At 56.6% G+C, this 21,284-nt stretch overlaps 1 protein-coding gene across 1 annotated transcript in view; it reads left to right on the top strand.

Annotated features, from left to right (window-relative positions):
* The window catches only part of dnah7 (dynein, axonemal, heavy chain 7), a 199,295-nt gene that overhangs the window by 47,694 nt on the left and 130,317 nt on the right, over positions 1–21,284 (top strand). Inside the window, exons 23-29 of the mRNA XM_072443992.1 lie at positions 3,347–3,515; positions 4,073–4,175; positions 4,962–5,089; positions 5,667–5,879; positions 9,927–10,025; positions 11,282–11,530; positions 20,488–20,640. Coding sequence (XP_072300093.1) covers positions 3,347–3,515; positions 4,073–4,175; positions 4,962–5,089; positions 5,667–5,879; positions 9,927–10,025; positions 11,282–11,530; positions 20,488–20,640 — 1,114 coding nt within the window. The remainder of the gene's footprint in view (positions 1–3,346; positions 3,516–4,072; positions 4,176–4,961; positions 5,090–5,666; positions 5,880–9,926; positions 10,026–11,281; positions 11,531–20,487; positions 20,641–21,284) is intronic.

Genomic DNA, 21,284 nt, shown 5'->3' with positions numbered 1-21,284 from the left:
ACTACTACTAATACTACTACAGCAAATACTATTACTACAAGCCCCCCACTGACTGCTGCTGGTATTACACATGATAATAACACAAATAATACTAATACTAAATAATAATATAGAAAACCATAAAAGAAAGACTCTGTATTTGGGCCTCATGACTCTGTATTTGGGCCTCAGGACTCTGTGTTTGGGCCTCATGACTCTGTGTTTGGGCCTCGGGCCTCTGTGTTTGGGCCTCAGGACTCTGTGTTTGGGCCTCATGACTGTGTTTGGGCCTCGGGCCTCTGTATTTGGGCCTCGGGCCTCTGTGTTTGGGCCTCAGGACTCTGTGTTTGGGCCTCATGACTGTGTTTGGGCCTCGGGCCTCTGTATTTGGGCCTCAGGACTCTGTGTTTGGGCCTCATGACTGTTTGGGCCTCGGGCCTCTGTATTTGGGCCTCATGACTCTGTATTTGGGCCTCAGGACTCTGTGTTTGGGCCTCATGACTCTGTATTTGGGCCTCGGGCCTCTGTGTTTGGGCCTCAGGACTCTCTGTTTGGGCCTCAGGACTCTGTGTTTGGGCCTCAGGACTCTGTGTTTGGGCCTCAGGACTCTGTGTTTGGGCCTCGGGCCTCGGTGTTTGGGCCTCAGGACTCTGTATTTGGGCCTCAGGACTCTGTGTTTGGGCCTCGGGCCTCTGTATTTGGGCCTCAGGACTCTGTATTTGGCCCTCGGGCCTCTGTATTTGGGCCTCAGTATTTGGGCCTCAGGACTCTGTGTTTGGGCCTCGGGCCTCTGTATTTGGGCCTCAGGACTCTGTGTTTGGGCCTCAAGACTCTGTATTTGGGCTCAGGACTCTGTGTTTGGGCCTCGGGCCTCTGTATTTGGGCCTCAGGACTCTGTGTTTGGGCCTCGGGCCTCTGTATTTGGGCCTCGGGCCTCTGTATTTGGGCCTCGGGCCTCTGTATTTGGGCCTCAGGACTCTGTATTTGGGCCTCAGGACTCTGTATTTGGGCCTCAGGACTCTGTATTTGGGCCTCAGGACTCTGTATTTGGGCCTCAGGACTCTGTATTTGGGCCTCAGGACTCTGTGTTTGGGCCTCGGGCCTCTGTATTTGGGCCTCGGGCCTCTGTATTTGGGCCTCAGTATTTGGGCCTCAGGACTCTGTGTTTGGGCCTCGGGCCTCTGTATTTGGGCCTCGGGACTCTGTGTTTGGGCCTCGGGCCTCTGTATTTGGGCCTCAAGACTCTGTATTTGGGCTCAGGACTCTGTGTTTGGGCCTCGGGCCTCTGTATTTGGGCCTCAGGACTCTGTGTTTGGGCCTCGGGCCTCTGTATTTGGGCCTCGGGCCTCTGTATTTGGGCCTCGGGCCTCTGTATTTGGGCCTCAGGACTCTGTATTTGGGCCTCAGGACTCTGTATTTGGGCCTCGGGCCTCTGTATTTGGGCCTCAGGACTCTGTGTTTGGGCCTCATGACTCTGTGTTTGGGCCTCAGGACTCTGTGTTTGGGCCTCATGACTCTGTATTTGGGCCTCATGACTCTGTGTTTGGGCCTCGGGCCTCTGTATTTGGGCCTCATGACTCTTTATTTGGGCCTCAGGACTCTGTGTTTGGGCCTCAGGACTCTGTGTTTGGGCCTCATGACTCTGTGTTTGGGCCTCGGGCCTCTGTGTTTGGGCCTCAGGACTCTGTGTTTGGGCCTCATGACTGTGTTTGGGCCTCGGGCCTCTGTATTTGGGCCTCGGGCCTCTGTGTTTGGGCCTCAGGACTCTGTGTTTGGGCCTCATGACTGTTTGGGCCTCGGGCCTCTGTATTTGGGCCTCATGACTCTGTATTTGGGCCTCAGGACTCTGTGTTTGGGCCTCTGGACTCTGTGTTTGGGCCTCAGGACTCTGTGTTTGGGCCTCATGACTCTGTATTTGGGCCTCGGGCCTCTGTGTTTGGGCCTCAGGACTCTCTGTTTGGGCCTCAGGACTCTGTGTTTGGGCCTCAGGACTCTGTGTTTGGGCCTCAGGACTCTGTGTTTGGGCCTCGGGCCTCGGTGTTTGGGCCTCAGGACTCTGTATTTGGGCCTCAGGACTCTGTGTTTGGGCCTCGGGCCTCTGTATTTGGGCCTCAGGACTCTGTATTTGGCCCTCGGGCCTCTGTATTTGGGCCTCAGTATTTGGGCCTCAGGACTCTGTGTTTGGGCCTCGGGCCTCTGTATTTGGGCCTCAGGACTCTGTGTTTGGGCCTTAAGACTCTGTATTTGGGCTCAGGACTCTGTGTTTGGGCCTCGGGCCTCTGTATTTGGGCCTCAGGACTCTGTGTTTGGGCCTCGGGCCTCTGTATTTGGGCCTCGGGCCTCTGTATTTGGGCCTCAGGACTCTGTATTTGGGCCTCAGGACTCTGTATTTGGGCCTCAGGACTCTGTATTTGGGCCTCAGGACTCTGTATTTGGGCCTCAGGACTCTGTGTTTGGGCCTCGGGCCTCTGTATTTGGGCCTCGGGCCTCTGTATTTGGGCCTCAGTATTTGGGCCTCAGGACTCTGTTTGGGCCTCGGGTCTCTGTATTTGGGCCTCAGGACTCTGTGTTTGGGCCTCGGGCCTCTGTATTTGGGCCTCGGGCCTCTGTATTTGGGCCTCAAGACTCTGTATTTGGGCTCAGGACTCTGTGTTTGGGCCTCGGGCCTCTGTATTTGGGCCTCAGGACTCTGTGTTTGGGCCTCGGGCCTCTGTATTTGGGCCTCGGGCCTCTGTATTTGGGCCTCGGGCCTCTGTATTTGGGCCTCAGGACTCTGTATTTGGGCCTCAGGACTCTGTATTTGGGCCTCGGGCCTCTGTATTTGGGCCTCAGGACTCTGTGTTTGGGCCTCATGACTCTGTGTTTGGGCCTCAGGACTCTGTGTTTGGGCCTCATGACTCTGTGTTTGGGCCTCAGGACTCTGTGTTTGGGCCTCAGGACTCTGTATTTGGGCCTCATGACTCTTTATTTGGGCCTCAGGACTCTGTGTTTGGGCCTCAGGACTCCTGCCATGGACACAACAAGCAGCTCTCTCTGGCGCCTCCTCCTGGCAGAAGTGAAAAAGCTCTCAAAGAACTGGACGACACAAAATGCTCCGATGACCAAGGACTGAGATTCTACTGGACATTCAACAAAGGGAAAAGATCACATTCTGACTTGATTTGAAAATGGACGAATTTGACCGACTTTAGACAAAATTGGACCTTGTTAATTGTTGGATGTATTTTAGCTCCTGCTGCGTTTACGTTACATCACCATGGCAACCATAACGAGCTCAACCTAAAGTACCTGGTTTTAAGAGCCTGAACTCTGTGCTCGAACATGGATCACTTTTATATAAATGCTGTTTCTTTCCCTTCTCTTCTAGGACCCTGTTTGGGGCCCTGCACCTGCACTTGGGCGGGGCCCCCGAGGGCCCGGCTGGGACAGGTAAAACTGAGACAACTAAAGACTTGGCTAAAGCCGTAGCCAAACAGTGTGTGGTGTTCAACTGCTCTGACGGTCTGGACTACATCGCCCTGGGGAAGTTCTTCAAGGTCTGTGTGTGTGTCTGTGTGTGTTATGTGTGTGTGTTATGTGTGTGTGTTATGTGTGTGTGTGTGTGTGTGTGTGTCTGTGTCTGTGTGTGTTATGTGTGTGTGTGTGTATGTGTGTGTTATGTGTGTGTGTGTGTGTGTGTGTTGTGTGTGTGTTATGTGTGTGTGTTATGTGTGTGTGTTATGTGTGTGTGTGTGTGTGTGTGTTATGTGTGTGTGTGTGTGTGTATGTGTGTGTTATGTGTGTGTGTGTGTGTGTGTGTTGTGTGTGTGTTATGTGTGTGTGTTATGTGTGTGTGTTATGTGTGTGTGTTATGTGTGTGTGTGTGTGTGTGTTATGTGTGTGTGTGTGTGTGTGTCTGTGTCTGTGTGTGTTATGTGTGTGTGTGTGTTGTGTGTGTGTTATGTGTGTGTGTTATGTGTGTGTGTGTGTGTGTGTGTGTGTGTTATGTGTGTGTGTGTCTGAGTCTGTGTGTGTTATGTTTGTGTGTTGTGTGTGTGTTATGTGTGTGTGTGTGTGTGTATAACCCTAACACTGTGTGAGTGTGTTTCTGCAGGGCCTGTTGTCGTGTGGAGCCTGGGCCTGTTTCGATGAGTTTAACAGAATTGACCTGGAGGTTCTCTCTGTCGTGGCTCAGCAGATCCTCACCATCCAGAGAGGTGTGTCCAACACATGTGACACGCCCCCAGCACATCTGACACGCCCCCAGCACACGGCACAGCTCCGCCTCCAGCTGCTCCGCCCCCAGCACACGGCACAGCTCCGCCTCCAGCTGCTCCGCCCCCAGCACACGGCACAGCTCCGCCTCCAGCACATGGTGCCTGGGGGCCCTGCTCACACTCTGGTGCTTGGGGGCCATGCTCACACTCTGGTGCTTGGGGGCCATGCTCACACTCTGGTGCCTGGGGGCCATGCTCACACTCTGGTGCCTGGGGGCCATGCTCACACTCTGGTGCTTGGGGGCCATGCTCACACTCTGGTGCCTGGGGGCCATGCTCACACTCTGGTGCTTGGGGGCCATGCTCACACTCTGGTGCTTGGGGGCCATGCTCACACTCTGGTGCCTGGGGGCCATGCTCACACTCTGGTGCCTGGGGGCCATGCTCACACTCTGGTGCCTGGGGGCCATGCTCACACTCTGGTGCCTGGGGGCCATGCTCACACTCTGGTGCCTGGGGGCCATGCTCACACTCTGGTGCTTGGGGGCCATGCTCACACTCTGGTGCCTGGGGGCCATGCTCACACTCTGGTGCTTGGGGGCCATGCTCACACTCTGGTGCTTGGGGGCCATGCTCACACTCTGGTGCCTGGGGGCCATGCTCACACTCTGGTGCCTGGGGGCCATGCTCACACTCTGGTGCCTGGGGGCCATGCTCACACTCTGGTGCCTGGGGGCCATGCTCACACTCTGGTGCCTGGGGGCCATGCTCATGTGGTCTGTGCAGGTATCGCCGCTCACGCTCAGACGCTCACGTTTGAGGGCTCCGAGCTGCAGCTGGATCCGTCCTGTGCCGTGTTCATCACGATGAACCCGGGTTACGCCGGGCACTCGGAGCTGCCCGACAACCTGAAGGTAAAACATGAGAGAACCTTCAGAACCTTCAGAACCTTTAAAACCTCTAAAACCTTCAGAACCTTCAGAACCTTCAGAACCTCCAGATCCTCCAGAACCTTCAGAACCTTCAGAACCTTCAGAACCTCCAGATCCTCCAGAACCTTCAGAACCTTCAGAACCTTTAGAACCTTCAAAACCTTCAGAACATTTAGAACCTTTAGAACCTTTAGAACCTTCAGAACCTTTAGAAACTTCAGAACCTTCAGGACCTTCAGAACCTTCAGAACCTTCAGAACCTTTAGAACCTTTAGAACCTTCAGAACCTTTAAAACCTTTAAAGCCTTCAGAACCTTCAGAACCTTCAGAACCTTCAGAACCATTAGAACCTTTAGAACCTTCAGAACTTTCAGAACTTTCAGAACTTTCAGAACCTACAGAACCTTTAGAACCTTTAGAACCTTCAGAGCCTTTAGAACCTTTAGAACCTTCAGAACCTTTACAACCTTCAGAACCTTTACAACCTTCAGAACCTTCAGAACCTCTGGAGATGTTAGAGCTCCATCTACATTGTGATGTCATGACGTGTGCTTTAAAGACCCTCTTCAGGACGGTGGCCATGATGGTTCCGGACTACGCCATGATCGCAGAGATCGTGCTTTACTCGTGCGGCTTTGTGACCGCTCGCCCGCTCTCGGTGAAGATCGTGGCCACCTACAGGCTGTGCTCGGAACAGCTCTCCTCTCAGCCCCACTACGACTACGGCATGAGGGCGGTCAAGTCTGTGCTGACCGCCGCCGGCAACCTCAAGGTCAGTGGTGTCCAGGAGGCTCTGACCCTCTGCAAGTGGCTCTGTGGCTCTGACCCGTGTGTGGCTCTGACCCGTGTGTGGCTCTGACCCGTGTTGTGGCTCTGACCCGTGTGTGGCTCTGACCCGTGTGTGGCTCTGACCCGTGTTGTGGCTCTGACCCGTGTGTGGCTCTGACCCGTGTGTGGCTCTGACCCGTGTTGTGGCTCTGACCCGTGTGTGGCTCTGACCCGTGTGTGGCTCTGACCCGTGTGTGGCTCTGACCTGTGTTGTGGCTCTCTGGCTCTGACCCGTGTTGTGGCTCTCTGGCTCTGACCCGTGTTGTGGCTCTGTGGCTCTGACCCGTGTGTGGCTCTGACCCGTGTGTGGCTCTGACCCGTGTGTGGCTCTGACCCGTGTGTGGCTCTGACCCGTGTTGTGGCTCTCTGGCTCTGACCCGTGTTGTGGCTCTCTGGCTCTGACCCGTGTTGTGGCTCTGTGGCTCTGACCCGTGTGTGGCTCTGACCCGTGTGTGGCTCTGACCCGTGTTGTGGCTCTGACCCGTGTGTGGCTCTCTGACCCGTGTTGTGGCTCTCTGGCTCTGACCCGTGTTGTGGCTCTCTGGCTCTGACCCGTGTGTGGCTCTGACCCGTGTTGTGGCTCTGTGGCTCTGACCCGTGTTGTGGCTAGGGTTAGGGTTAGGGTTAGGGTTAGGGTTAGGGTTGTGGCTCTGACCCGTGTGTGGCTCTGACCCGTGTTGTGGCTCTGACCCGTGTGTGGCTCTGACCCGTGTGTGGCTCTGACCCGTGTGTGGCTCTGACCCGTGTTGTGGCTCTCTGGCTCTGACCCGTGTTGTGGCTCTCTGGCTCTGACCCGTGTTGTGGCTCTGTGGCTCTGACCCGTGTGTGGCTCTGACCCGTGTTGTGGCTCTGACCCGTGTGTGGCTCTGACCCGTGTTGTGGCTCTGACCCGTGTGTGGCTCTGACCCGTGTGTGGCTCTGACCCGTGTGTGGCTCTGACCCGTGTTGTGGCTCTCTGGCTCTGACCCGTGTTGTGGCTCTGACCCGTGTGTGGCTCTGACCCGTGTGTGGCTCTGACCCGTGTGTGGCTCTGACCCGTGTTGTGGCTCTCTGGCTCTGACCCGTGTTGTGGCTCTCTGGCTCTGACCCGTGTTGTGGCTCTCTGGCTCTGACCCGTGTGTGGCTCTGACCCGTGTTGTGGCTCTGACCCGTGTGTGGCTCTGACCCGTGTTGTGGCTCTGACCCGTGTGTGGCTCTGACCCGTGTGTGGCTCTGACCCGTGTGTGGCTCTGACCCGTGTTGTGGCTCTCTGGCTCTGACCCGTGTTGTGGCTCTGACCCGTGTTGTGGCTCTGACCCGTGTGTGGCTCTGACCCGTGTGTGGCTCTGACCCGTGTTGTGGCTCTCTGGCTCTGACCCGTGTTGTGGCTCTCTGGCTCTGACCCGTGTTGTGGCTCTGTGGCTCTGACCCGTGTGTGGCTCTGACCCGTGTTGTGGCTCTGACCCGTGTGTGGCTCTGACCCGTGTTGTGGCTCTGACCCGTGTGTGGCTCTGACCCGTGTGTGGCTCTGACCCGTGTGTGGCTCTGACCCGTGTTGTGGCTCTCTGGCTCTGACCCGTGTTGTGGCTCTGACCCGTGTTGTGGCTCTGACCCGTGTGTGGCTCTGACCCGTGTGTGGCTCTGACCCGTGTTGTGGCTCTCTGGCTCTGACCCGTGTTGTGGCTCTGACCCGTGTTGTGGCTCTGACCCGTGTGTGGCTCTGACCCGTGTGTGGCTCTGACCCGTGTTGTGGCTCTCTGGCTCTGACCCGTGTGTGGCTCTGACCCGTGTGTGGCTCTGACCCGTGTTGTGGCTCTGACCCGTGTGTGGCTCTGACCCATGTGTGGCTCTGACCCGTGTGTGGCTCTGACCCGTGTTGTGGCTCTGACCCGTGTGTGGCTCTGACCCGTGTTGTGGCTCTCTGGCTCTGACCCGTGTTGTGGCTCTCTGGCTCTGACCCGTGTGTGGCTCTGACCCGTGTGTGGCTCTGACCCGTGTTGTGGCTCTGACCCGTGTGTGGCTCTGACCCGTGTTGTGGCTCTGACCCGTGTGTGGCTCTGACCCGTGTTGTGGCTCTCTGGCTCTGACCCGTGTTGTGGCTCTCTGGCTCTGACCCGTGTTGTGGCTCTGTGGCTCTGACCCGTGTGTGGCTCTGACCCGTGTTGTGGCTCTGACCCGTGTGTGGCTCTGACCCGTGTTGTGGCTCTGACCCGTGTGTGGCTCTGACCCGTGTGTGGCTCTGACCCGTGTGTGGCTCTGACCCGTGTTGTGGCTCTCTGGCTCTGACCCGTGTTGTGGCTCTGACCCGTGTTGTGGCTCTGACCCGTGTGTGGCTCTGACCCGTGTGTGGCTCTGACCCGTGTTGTGGCTCTCTGGCTCTGACCCGTGTTGTGGCTCTCTGGCTCTGACCCGTGTTGTGGCTCTGTGGCTCTGACCCGTGTGTGGCTCTGACCCGTGTTGTGGCTCTGACCCGTGTGTGGCTCTGACCCGTGTTGTGGCTCTGACCCGTGTGTGGCTCTGACCCGTGTGTGGCTCTGACCCGTGTGTGGCTCTGACCCGTGTTGTGGCTCTCTGGCTCTGACCCGTGTTGTGGCTCTGACCCGTGTTGTGGCTCTGACCCGTGTGTGGCTCTGACCCGTGTGTGGCTCTGACCCGTGTTGTGGCTCTCTGGCTCTGACCCGTGTTGTGGCTCTGACCCGTGTTGTGGCTCTGACCCGTGTGTGGCTCTGACCCGTGTGTGGCTCTGACCCGTGTTGTGGCTCTCTGGCTCTGACCCGTGTGTGGCTCTGACCCGTGTGTGGCTCTGACCCGTGTTGTGGCTCTGACCCGTGTGTGGCTCTGACCCATGTGTGGCTCTGACCCGTGTGTGGCTCTGACCCGTGTTGTGGCTCTGACCCGTGTGTGGCTCTGACCCGTGTTGTGGCTCTCTGGCTCTGACCCGTGTTGTGGCTCTCTGGCTCTGACCCGTGTGTGGCTCTGACCCGTGTGTGGCTCTGACCCGTGTTGTGGCTCTGACCCGTGTGTGGCTCTGACCCGTGTTGTGGCTCTGACCCGTGTGTGGCTCTGACCCGTGTTGTGGCTCTCTGGCTCTGACCCGTGTTGTGGCTCTCTGGCTCTGACCCGTGTTGTGGCTCTGTGGCTCTGACCCGTGTGTGGCTCTGACCCGTGTTGTGGCTCTGACCCGTGTGTGGCTCTGACCCGTGTTGTGGCTCTGACCCGTGTGTGGCTCTGACCCGTGTGTGGCTCTGACCCGTGTGTGGCTCTGACCCGTGTTGTGGCTCTCTGGCTCTGACCCGTGTTGTGGCTCTGACCCGTGTTGTGGCTCTGACCCGTGTGTGGCTCTGACCCGTGTGTGGCTCTGACCCGTGTTGTGGCTCTCTGGCTCTGACCCGTGTTGTGGCTCTCTGGCTCTGACCCGTGTTGTGGCTCTGTGGCTCTGACCCGTGTGTGGCTCTGACCCGTGTTGTGGCTCTGACCCGTGTGTGGCTCTGACCCGTGTTGTGGCTCTGACCCGTGTGTGGCTCTGACCCGTGTGTGGCTCTGACCCGTGTGTGGCTCTGACCCGTGTTGTGGCTCTCTGGCTCTGACCCGTGTTGTGGCTCTGACCCGTGTTGTGGCTCTGACCCGTGTGTGGCTCTGACCCGTGTGTGGCTCTGACCCGTGTTGTGGCTCTCTGGCTCTGACCCGTGTTGTGGCTCTGACCCGTGTTGTGGCTCTGACCCGTGTGTGGCTCTGACCCGTGTGTGGCTCTGACCCGTGTTGTGGCTCTCTGGCTCTGACCCGTGTGTGGCTCTGACCCGTGTGTGGCTCTGACCCGTGTTGTGGCTCTGACCCGTGTGTGGCTCTGACCCATGTGTGGCTCTGACCCGTGTGTGGCTCTGACCCGTGTTGTGGCTCTGACCCGTGTGTGGCTCTGACCCGTGTTGTGGCTCTCTGGCTCTGACCCGTGTGTGGCTCTGACCCGTGTGTGGCTCTGACCCGTGTTGTGGCTCTCTGGCTCTGACCTGTGCAGTTGGCGTGTCCAGAGGAGGAAGAGGACGTTCTGCTGTTGAGGTCCATCATCGACGTGAATCAGCCCAAGTTCCTCGCTCACGACCTCAAGCTGTTCGAGGTCAGAGAAAGAACCAGAACTGTGAACTTCTGGTCCAGGTTTAGTCCTGGTTTAGTCCTGGTTTAGTCCTGGTTTAGTCCTGGTTTAGTCCTGGTTTAGTCCTGGTTTAGTCCTGGTTTAGTCCAGGTTTAGTCCAGGTTTAGTCCAGGTTTAGTCCTGGTTTAGTCCTGGTTTAGTCCTGGTTTAGTCCTGGTTTAGTCCTGGTTTGCTCTACATGTCCAATCGTGTCACACCAGGGTCAGTTCTGGTCTGGTGCAGTAAATCAAGTGGAATATTGGCAAATTCACCTCATTAAAACCTGGACTAAACCAGGACTAGTAGCAGCAGTAATAGTGTAATAACTACAGCAGTAATAGTGTAATAACAACAGCAGTAATAGTGTAATAACTACAGCAGTATTAGTGTAATAACAACAGCAGTAATAGTGTAATAACAACAGCAGTAATAGTGTAATAACTACAGCAGTATTAGTGTAATAACAACAGCAGTAATAGTGTAATAACAACAGCAGTAATAGTGTAATAACAACAGTAGTAATAGTGTAATAACAACAGTAGCAGCAGTAGTAGTGTAATAGTAGTTATAATAGTGTAACAGTGATACTGGTGAAGTAATAGTGTAATAATAATAATAATTATAATAGTGTAATTATAGTGTAGTAATAGTGTAGTAATAGTGTAGTAATAGTGATAGTGTAGTAATAGTGTAATAATAGTGATAACAGTGTGATAGTAGTGATAATAGTGTAATAGTGTAGTTATAGTGTAATAATAGTGTAATAATAGTGTAATAAGTGATAGTGTAATATACTGATAATAGTGAAGTAATAGTGTAATAATAGTGATACTAGTGTAATAATAGTGATAATAGTGATAATAGTGAAGTAATAGTGTAATAATAGTGATAATAGTGAAGTAATAGTGTAATAAAAGTGATTATAGTGGAGTAATAGTGTAATAATAGTGATAATGGTGTAGTAATAGTGTAATAATAGTGATAATAGTGTAGTAATAGTGAAAATAGTGTAGTAATAGTGTGATAATACTGATAATAGTGTAATGATAGTGTAATAATAGTGATCATAGCATATTAATAGTGTAATAATAGTGATAATAGTGCTATGATAGTGTAATAATAGTGATTATAGCATATTAATAGTGTAATAATAGTGATAATAGTGCTATGATAGTGTAATAATAGTGATAATAGTGTAACAATAGTGATAACAGTGTGTCCCGGGGTGTGCGTCTCCTCAGGGCATCACCTCAGACCTGTTCCCCGGCGTGCGTCTGCCCGAACGCGGCCACAGGATCCTTCTGGCGGCCATCGAGGAGAAGTGTCGTGTCATGAACCTGCAGAACACGCCCTTCTTCTGCCAGAAGATCCTGCAGATCTACGAGATGATGCTCGTCCGCCACGGCTTCATGTTGGTGGGAGGAGCTTTCGGGGGCAAGACCAGCGCCTACCGAGTGTTAGCCGCCGCCCTCAGCCACGTGTGCCGAGAGGTGTGTACCCGATGCCCTCCCCGTGTGTCAGATGCCCTCCCCGTGTGTCGGATGCCCTCCCCGTGTGTCAGATGCCCTCCCCGTGTGTCAGATGCCCTCCCTCTTGGGTCATCTTCTTTTTCACATTTATCATCATCACGTTGTTTGATCTTAACAGTGTTTTATAGATTTTTGCCTCTGTTTTTGAGCCTCGTCTTCAGCTCATTTTCACTGTGAGAGAAACTCATCCATCGCCTGTCAGCTCCTCCTCCTCCCCCTCTCCTCCTCCTCCTCCTCCTCCTCCTCCTCCTCCTCCTCCCCCTCTCCTCCTCCTCCTCCCCTCCTCCTCCTCCCCCTCCCCTCCTCCTCCCCTCCTCCTCCTCCCCCTCTCCTCCTCCTCCTCCCCTCTCCTCTCCTCCTCTCCTCCTCCTCCCCTCTCCTCTCCTCCTCTCCCCCTCTCTCCCCCTCCTCTCCTCCCCTCCTCCTCCTCCTCCTCTCCACCCCTCCTCCTCCTCCTCCCCTCTCCTCCTCTCCTCATCCTCTCCTCCTCCTCCCCCTCCTCCTCTCCTCCCCTCTCTCCTGCTCATCCTCCTCTCCTCCTCCTCCTCTCCTCCTCCCCCTCTCCTCCTCCTCTCCTCCTCCCCCCCTCCTCCTCCTCTCCTCCTCCCCCTCCTCCTCCCCCTCTCCTCCTCCTCCCCTCCTCCTCCCCCTCTCCTCTCCTCCTCTCCCCCTCTCTCCCCCTCCTCCTGTCCTCCTCCACCCCTCCTCCTCCTCCTCCCCTCTCCTTTCCTCCTCCCCCTCTCCTCCTCCCCTCTCTCCTCCTCCCCTCTCCCCCTCTCCTCCTCCTCTCCTCCTCCTCTTCTCCTCCCCCTCTCCTCCCCCTCTCCTCCCCTCTCCTCCTCTCCTCCCCCTCTCCTCCTCTCCTCCTCCTCTCCTCCCCCTCTCCTCCCCTCTCCCCCTCTCCTCCTCTCCTCCCCCTCTCCTCCCCTCTCCTCCTCTCCTCCTCTCCTCCCCCTCTCCTCCCCTCTCCCCCTCTCCTCCCCTCTCCTCCCCTCTCCTCCTCTCCTCCTCCCCCTCTCCTCCCCCTCTCCTCCTCTCCCCCTCTCCTCCTCCTCTCCTCCCCCTCTCCTCCCCTCTCCCCCTCTCCTCCTCTCCTCCCCCTCTCCTCCCCTCTCCTCCTCTCCTCCCCCTCTCCTCCCCTCTCCTCCTCCTCTCCTCCCCCTCTCCTCCCCCCCTCCTCCTCCTCTCCTCCTCCCCCTCCTCCTCCCCCTCTCCTCCTCCTCCCCTCCTCCTCCCCCTCTCCTCTCCTCCTCTCCCCCTCTCTCCCCCTCCTCCTGTCCTCCTCCACCCCTCCTCCTCCTCCTCCCCTCTCCTTTCCTCCTCCCCCTCTCCTCCTCCCCTCTCTCCTCCTCCCCTCTCCCCCTCTCCTCCTCCTCTCCTCCTCCTCTTCTCCTCCCCCTCTCCTCCCCCTCTCCTCCCCTCTCCTCCTCCTCCCCCTCTCCTCCTCTCCTCCTCCTCTCCTCCCCCCTCTCCTCCCCTCTCCCCCTCTCCTCCTCTCCTCCCCCTCTCCTCCCCTCTCCTCCTCTCCTCTCCTCATCCCCTCTCCTCCCTCTCCCCCTCTCCTCCCTCTCCTCCCCTCTCCTCCTCTCCTCCTCCCCCTCTCCTCCCCCTCTCCTCCTCTCCCCCTCTCCTCCTCCTCTCCTCCCCTCTCCTCCCCTCTCCCCCTCTCCTCCTCTCCTCCCCCTCTCCTCCCCTCTCCTCCTCTCCTCCCCCTCTCCTCCCCTCTCCTCCTCCTCTCCTCCCCCCTCTCCTCCCCTCTCCTCTTCCCTTCTCCTCCTCTCCTCCTCCCCCTCTCCCCCTCTCCTCCTCTCCTCCTCCTCTCTCCCCCTCTCCTCCCCTCTCCTCCCCTCTCCTCCCCTCTCCTCCTCTCCTCCTCCTCCTCTCCTCCTCTCTCCTCCTCCTCCTCCCTCCCTCTCCTCCCCCTCTCCTCCTCTCCCCCTCTCCTCCCCTCTCTCCCCTCCCCCCTCTCCTCCCCCTCTCCTCCCCTCTCCTCCTCTCCTCCTCCTCTCCTCCCCCTCTCCTCCTCCTCTCCTCCCCCTCTCCTCCCCTTTCCTCCTCTCCTCCTCCTCTCCTCCCCTCTCCTCCCCTCTCCTCCCCTTTCCTCCCCCTCTCCTCCCCTCTCCTCCTCTCCTCCCCCTCTCCTCCTCCTCTCCTCCCCCTCTCCTCCTCCTCTCCTCCCCCTCTCCTCCCCTTTCCTCCTCTCCTCCTCCTCTCCTCCCCCTCTCCTCCCCCTCTCCTCCCCTTTCCTCCCCCTCTCCTCCCCTCTCCTCCTCTCCTCCCCTCTCCTCCTCTCCTCCCCCTCCCTCCTCCTCTCCTCCCCCTCTCCTCCCCTTTCCTCCTCTCCTCCTCCTCTCCTCCCCCTCTCCTCCCCCTCTCCTCCCCTTTCCTCCCCCTCTCCTCCCCTTTCTCCTCTCCTCCTCTCTCCTCCCCCTCTCCTCCCCTTTCCTCCCCCTCTCCTCCCCTCTCCTCCTCTCCTCCCCCTCTCCTCCTCCTCTCCTCCCCCTCTCCTCCCCTTTCCTCCTCTCCTCCTCCCTCTCCTCCCCCTCTCCTCCCCTTTCCTCCCTCCTCCTCCTCTCCTCCCCTCTCCTCCTCTCCTCCCCCTCTCCTCCTCCTCTCCTCCCCCTCTCCTCCCTTTCCTCCTCTCCTCCTCCTCTCCCTCCTCCCTCCACCTCCTCCCTCTCCTCCCCCTCCCCCCTCTCACCTGCACCTCCCCCTCACCTCCTCCCCCTCTCCTCCCCCTTCCTCCTCCTCCTCTCCCCCTCTCCTCCTCCTCTCCCCCTCTCCTCCCCCTCTCCTCCCCCTTCCTCCTCCCCCTCTCCTCCCCCTCTCCCTCCCCTCTCCCCCTCTCCTCCTCTCCTCCCCCTCTCCTCCCCCTCTCCTCCTCTCCTCCTCTCCTCCCCCTCCCTCCCCTCTCCCCCTCTCCTCCCCTCTCCTCCCCTCTCCTCCTCTCCTCCTCCCCCTCTCCTCCCCCTCTCCTCCTCTCCCCGCTCTCCTCCTCCTCTCCTCCCCCTCTCCTCCCCTCTCCCCCTCTCCTCCTCTCCTCCCCCTCTCCTCCCCTCTCCTCCTCTCCTCCCCCTCTCCTCCCCCTCTCCTCCTCCTCTCCTCCCCTCTCCTCCCCTCTCCTCCCTCTCCTCCTCTCCTCCTCCCCCTCTCCCCCTCTCCTCCTCTCCTCCTCCTCTCCTCCCCCTCTCCTCCCCTCTCCTCCCTCTCCTCCCCTCTCCTCCTCTCCTCCTCCTCCTCCTCCTCTCCTCCTCTCTCCTCCTCTCCTCCTCCCCCTCTCCTCCCCCTCTCCTCCTCTCCCCTCTCCTCCCCCTCTCCTCCCCCTCTCCTCCCCCTCTCCTCCCCTCTCCTCCTCTCTCCTCCTCTCCTCCCCCTCTCCTCCTCCTCTCCTCCCCCTCTCCTCCCCTTTCCTCCTCTCCTCCTCCTCTCCTCCCCCTCTCCTCCCCCTCTCCTCCCCTTTCCTCCCCCTCTCCTCCCCTCTCCTCCTCTCCTCCCCCTCTCCTCCTCCTCTCCTCCCCCTCTCCTCCTCCTCTCCTCCCCCTCTCCTCCCTTTCCTCCTCTCCTCCTCCTCTCCTCCCCCTCTCCTCCCCCTCTCCTCCCCTTTCCTCCCCCTCTCCTCCCCTCTCCTCCTCTCCTCCCCCTCTCCTCCTCTCCTCCCCCTCTCCTCCTCCTCTCCTCCCCCTCTCCTCCCCTTTCCTCCTCTCCTCCTCCTCTCCTCCCCCTCTCCTCCCCCTCTCCTCCCCTTTCCTCCCCCTCTCCTCCCCTTTCCTCCTCTCCTCCTCCTCTCCTCCCCCTCTCCTCCCCTTTCCTCCCCCTCTCCTCCCTCTCCTCCTCTCCTCCCCCTCTCCTCCTCCTCTCCTCCCCCTCTCCTCCCCTTTCCTCCTCTCCTCCTCCTCTCCTCCCCCTCTCCTCCCCTTTCCTCCTCTCCTCCTCCTCTCCTCCCCTCTCCTCCTCTCCTCCCCCTCTCCTCCTCCTCTCCTCCCCCTCTCCTCCCCTTTCCTCCTCTCCTCCTCCTCTCCTCCTCCTCTCCTCCTCCTCTCCTCCCCCTCTCCTCCCCTCTCTCCTGCTCCTCCCCCTCTCCTCCTCCCCCCTCTCCTCCCCCTTTCCTCCTCCTCCTCTCCCCCTCTCCTCCTCCTCTCCCCCTCTCCTCCCCTCTCCTCCCCCTTCCCTCCTCCCCCTCTCCTCCCCTCTCCTTACCTCTCTCCTGCTCCTCCTCCTCTCCTCCTCCCCTCTCCTCCCCTCTACTCCTCCTCTCCCCCTCTCCTCCCCCTCTCCTCCTCCTCACCCTCTCCTCATCCCCCTCTCCTCCTCCTCCTCCCCTCTCCTCCTCTCCTCTCCTTCTCTCCCTCTCCTCTCCTCCTCCTCCCCCCTCCTCCTGTCCTCCTCTCCTCCTCCCCCTCTCCTCCTCCTCCCCCTCTCCTCCTCCTCCCCTCCTCCTCCCCCTCTCCTCCTCTCCTCCCCTCCTCCTCCCCTCTCCTCTCTTCCTCTCCTCCTCTCCCCCTCTCTCCCCCTCCTCCTGTCCTCCTCTTCCTCTCCTCCTCCCCCTCTCCTTCCCCTCCTCCTCCCCTCTCTCCTCCTCCTCCCTCTCCCCTGCTCCTCCTCTCCTCCTCCCCCTCTCCTCCTCCCCTCTCCCCCTCCTCCTCCTCTCCTCCTCCCCCTCTCCTCCCCCTCTCCTCTCCTCCTCTCCTCCTCCTCTCCCCCTCCTCCTGTCCTCCTCCTCCTCTTCTCCCCTCTCCTCTTCCTCTCCTCCTCCCCCTCTCCTCTACTCTTCCTCCTCTCCTCCCCCTCTCTCCTGCTCCTCCCCCTCTCCTCCTCCCCCTCTCCTCCTCCCCCTCTCCTCCCCCTTTCCTCCTCCTCCTCCTCTCCCCCTCTCCTCCTCTCCTCCCCCTCTCCTCCCCCTTTCCTCCTCCCCCTCTCCTCCCCCTCTACTCCTCCTCTCCTCCCTCTCCTCTCCTCCTCTCCCCTTCTCTCCCCCTCCTCCTGTCCTCCTCTTCCTCTCCTCCTCCCCCTCTCCTCTCCTCCCTCTCCTCCTCCCCCTCTCCTCCTCCCTCTCCCCCTCTCCTCCCCCTCTCCTCCTCCTCCTCCTCCTCCTCTCCCCCTCCTCCTGTCCTCCTCTCCTCCCCTCTCTCCTGCTCCTCCCCCTCTCCTCCTCCCCTCTCCCCCTCTCCTCTCCCTCTCCTCCTCCTCCTCCTCCTCCTCTCCTCCTCCCCTCTCCTCCCCCTCTCCTCTCCTCCTCTCCTCCTCCTCCTCTCCCCCTCCTCCTGTCCTCCTCTCCTCCCCCTCCTCCTCTCCTCCCCTCTCTCCTGCTCCTCTCCCTCTCCTCCTCCCCCTTTCCTCCTCCTCCTCTCCCCCTCTCCTCCTCCTCTTCCCCTCTCCTCCTCTCCTCCCCCTCTCCTCCCCCTCTCCTTACCTCTCTCCTGCTCCTCCTCCTCTCCTCCTCCCCCTCTCCTCCCCCTCTACTCCTCCTCACCCTCTCCTCCCCTCTCCCCCTCCTCCTGTCCTCCTCTCCTCCTCCCCCTCTCCTCCTCCTCCTCTCCTCCTCCCCCTCTCCTCCTCCTCTCCACCTCCTCCTCAGTGTTTGCTCTGGTCTTATTTACAGGAGTCTGAGAGCTGAATGTCTGAGGGAGAAAATAACACATTTGTCAAAGTCATTTCTCTGCTGGACGTTCAGTGTGTCCAGCTCCTCTGTGTCCACACACATTACAGGTCAGCTCTGTGGACAGTGTGTCCAGCTCCTCTGTGTCCACACACATTACAGGTCAGCTCTGTGGACAGTGTGTCCAGCTCCTCTGTGTCCACACACATTACAGGTCAGCTCTGTGGACAGTGTGTCCAGCTCCTCTGTGTCCACACACATTACAGGTCAGCTCTGTGGACAGTGTGTCCAGCTGAACACTGATGTTTACGAGGCTGTTGTCCACTAAAGTCCAGGCTCCTGACCGGAACTCTCAAACGTCTTCATGATCGGACCAAAGGAAATGTGTCTGTTCCAGTCATGTGTCTGTGTGTGTCAGTTGTGTTGTCTGTGTGTGTCAGTTGTGTTGTCTGTGTGTGTCAGTTGTGTTGTCTGTGTGGGTCAGTTGTGTTGTCTGTGCGGGTCAGTTGTGTTGTCTGTGTGGGTCAGTTGTGTTGTCTGTGTGGGTCAGTTGTGTTGTCTGTGTGTGTCAGTTGTGTTGTCTGTGTGTGTCAGTTGTGTTGTCTGTGTGTGTCAGTTGTGTTGTCTGTGTGTGTCAGTTGTGTTGTCTGTGTGTGTCAGTTGTGTTGTCTGTGTGGGTCAGTTGTGTTGTCTGTGTGTGTCAGTTGTGTTGTCTGTGTGTGTCAGTTGTGTTGTCTGTGTGGGTCAGTTGTGTTGTCTCTGTGGGTCAGTTGTGTTGTCTGTGTGTGTCAGTTGTGTTGTCTGTGCGGGTCAGTTGTGTTGTCTGTGCGGGTCAGTTGTGTTGTCTGTGTGTGTCAGTTGTGTTGTCTGTGTGTGTCAGTTGTGTTGTCTGTGTGGGTCAGTTGTGTTGTCTGTGCAGGTCAGTTGTGTTGTCTGTGTGTGTCAGTTGTGTTGTCTGTGTGTGTCAGTTGTGTTGTCTGTGTGTGTCAGTTGTGTTGTCTGTGTGTGTCAGTTGTGTTGTCTGTGTGTGTCAGTTGTGTTGTCTGTGTGGGTCAGTTGTGTTGTCTGTGTGTGTCAGTTGTGTTGTCTGTGTGTGTCAGTTGTGTTGTCTGTGTGGGTCAGTTGTGTTGTCTGTGTGTGTCAGTTGTGTTGTCTGTGTGTGTCAGTTGTGTTGTCTGTGTGTGTCAGTTGTGTTGTCTGTGTGTGTCAGTTGTGTTGTCTGTGTGTGTCAGTTGTGTTGTCTGTGTGGGTCAGTTGTGTTGTCTGTGTGTGTCAGTTGTGTTGTCTGTGTGTGTCAGTTGTGTTGTCTGTGTGGGTCAGTTGTGTTGTCTGTGTGTGTCAGTTGTGTTGTCTGTGTGTGTCAGTTGTGTTGTCTGTGTGGGTCAGTTGTGTTGTCTGTGTGTGTCAGTTGTGTTGTCTGTGTGTGTCAGTTGTGTTGTCTGTGTGGGTCAGTTGTGTTGTCTGTGTGTGTCAGTTGTGTTGTCTGTGTGGGTCAGTTGTGTTGTCTGTGTGTGTCAGTTGTGTTGTCTGTGTGTGTCAGTTGTGTTGTCTGTGTGTGTCAGTTGTGTTGTCTGTGTGTGTCAGTTGTGTTGTCTCTGTGGGTCAGTTGTGTTGTCTCTGTGGGTCAGTTGTGTTGTCTCTGTGGGTCAGTTGTGTTGTCTGTGTGGGTCAGTTGTGTTGTCTGTGCAGGTCAGTTGTGTTGTCTGTGTGTGTCAGTTGTGTTGTCTGTGCAGGTCAGTTGTGTTGTCTGTGTGGGTCAGTTGTGTTGTCTGTGCAGGTCAGTTGTGTTGTCTCTGTGGGTCAGTTGTGTTGTCTGTGTGGGTCAGTTGTGTTGTCTGTGCAGGTCAGTTGTGTTGTCTCTGTGGGTCAGTTGTGTTGTCTGTGTGTGTCAGTTGTGTTGTCTGTGTGTGTCAGTTGTGTTGTCTGTGCAGGTCAGTTGTGTTGTCTGTGTGGGTCAGTTGTGTTGTCTGTGCAGGTCAGTTGTGTTGTCTCTGTGGGTCAGTTGTGTTGTCTGTGTGGGTCAGTTGTGTTGTCTGTGCAGGTCAGTTGTGTTGTCTGTGTGTGTCAGTTGTGTTGTCTGTGTGTGTCAGTTGTGTTGTCTGTGTGGGTCAGTTGTGTTGTCTGTGTGTGTCAGTTGTGTTGTCTGTGTGTGTCAGTTGTGTTGTCTGTGTGGGTCAGTTGTGTTGTCTGTGTGTGTCAGTTGTGTTGTCTGTGTGTGTCAGTTGTGTTGTCTGTGTGGGTCAGTTGTGTTGTCTGTGTGTGTCAGTTGTGTTGTCTGTGTGTGTCAGTTGTGTTGTCTGTGTGTGTCAGTTGTGTTGTCTGTGTGTGTCAGTTGTGTTGTCTGTGTGTGTCAGTTGTGTTGTCTCTGTGGGTCAGTTGTGTTGTCTCTGTGGGTCAGTTGTGTTGTCTCTGTGGGTCAGTTGTGTTGTCTGTGTGGGTCAGTTGTGTTGTCTGTGCAGGTCAGTTGTGTTGTCTGTGTGTGTCAGTTGTGTTGTCTGTGCAGGTCAGTTGTGTTGTCTGTGTGGGTCAGTTGTGTTGTCTGTGCAGGTCAGTTGTGTTGTCTCTGTGGGTCAGTTGTGTTGTCTGTGTGGGTCAGTTGTGTTGTCTGTGCAGGTCAGTTGTGTTGTCTCTGTGGGTCAGTTGTGTTGTCTGTGTGTGTCAGTTGTGTTGTCTGTGTGTGTCAGTTGTGTTGTCTGTGCAGGTCAGTTGTGTTGTCTGTGTGGGTCAGTTGTGTTGTCTGTGCAGGTCAGTTGTGTTGTCTCTGTGGGTCAGTTGTGTTGTCTGTGTGGGTCAGTTGTGTTGTCTGTGCAGGTCAGTTGTGTTGTCTCTGTGGGTCAGTTGTGTTGTCTGTGTGTGTCAGTTGTGTTGTCTGTGTGTGTCAGTTGTGTTGTCTGTGTGGGTCAGTTGTGTTGTCTGTGTGTGTCAGTTGTGTTGTCTGTGTGTGTCAGTTGTGTTGTCTGTGTGGGTCAGTTGTGTTGTCTGTGTGTGTCAGTTGTGTTGTCTGTGTGTGTCAGTTGTGTTGTCTGTGTGGGTCAGTTGTGTTGTCTGTGTGTGTCAGTTGTGTTGTCTGTGTGTGTCAGTTGTGTTGTCTGTGTGTGTCAGTTGTGTTGTCTGTGTGGGTCAGTTGTGTTGTCTGTGTGTGTCAGTTGTGTTGTCTGTGTGTGTCAGTTGTGTTGTCTGTGTGTGTCAGTTGTGTTGTCTGTGTGTGTCAGTTGTGTTGTCTGTGTGGGTCAGTTGTGTTGTCTGTGTGTGTCAGTTGTGTTGTCTGTGTGGGTCAGTTGTGTTGTCTGTGTGGGTCAGTTGTGTTGTCTGTGTGGGTCAGGGTCTGATGGAGGAGAACCAGGTGCAGGTCGTCGTGCTGAACCCCAAGTCCTCCATCACTCTGGGACAACTGTACGGCCAGTTTGACCCCGTGTCACACGAGTGGTCAGACGGGATCCTGGCAGTGACCTACAGAGGCTTCGCCGCCTCAGAGGTAACACCAGAAACTACTACTACTACTACTACTATATATATATATATATATATATATATATATATATATATATATATATATACTGTTGTCACATTGTGAGTAATGACTGGTTCGTTGACTTTAATTGCGTTCATGTAAAATGGACAGAATAAAGTAATAAACGATAATCGTCTGTTATAATTACATTTGTCTCAGTTTCAAATGAACGTGTCGTTTTGAGCCGCGTCGTGTTCGTCATGACAACGAGTCATTATAAAAGACATGTTTCTGTCCCGGCTCCGCCTCTGCAGTCTGCAAACAGTCTAAACCAGGACTAAACCAGGACTAAACCAGGACTAAACCAGGACTAAACCAGGACTAAACCAGGTCTAAACCAGGACTAAACCAGGACTAAACCAGGTCTAAACCAGGTCTAAACCAGGACTAAACCAGGACTAAACCAGGTCTAAACCAGGTCTAAACCAGGACTAAACCAGGTCTAAACCAGGACTAAACCAGGACTAAAGCAGGACTAAACCAGGACTAAAGCAGGACTAAACCAGGACTAAACTAAGTTTAAACAAGGACTAAAGCAGGACTAAACCAGGTCTAAACCAGGTCTAAACCAGGACTAAAGCAGGACTAAACCAGGTCTAAACCAGGAC

This window comes from Eucyclogobius newberryi, unplaced genomic scaffold (genome assembly GCF_026437365.1).
Source record: "Eucyclogobius newberryi isolate DKJ021-1_F unplaced genomic scaffold, fEucNew1.0.hap1 SCAF_14, whole genome shotgun sequence".
Classification (NCBI taxonomy): domain Eukaryota; kingdom Metazoa; phylum Chordata; class Actinopteri; order Gobiiformes; family Gobiidae; genus Eucyclogobius; species Eucyclogobius newberryi.
The sequence above is the reverse complement of the archived record's forward strand: the minus strand, read 5'-3'. Positions and strand labels throughout refer to the sequence as shown.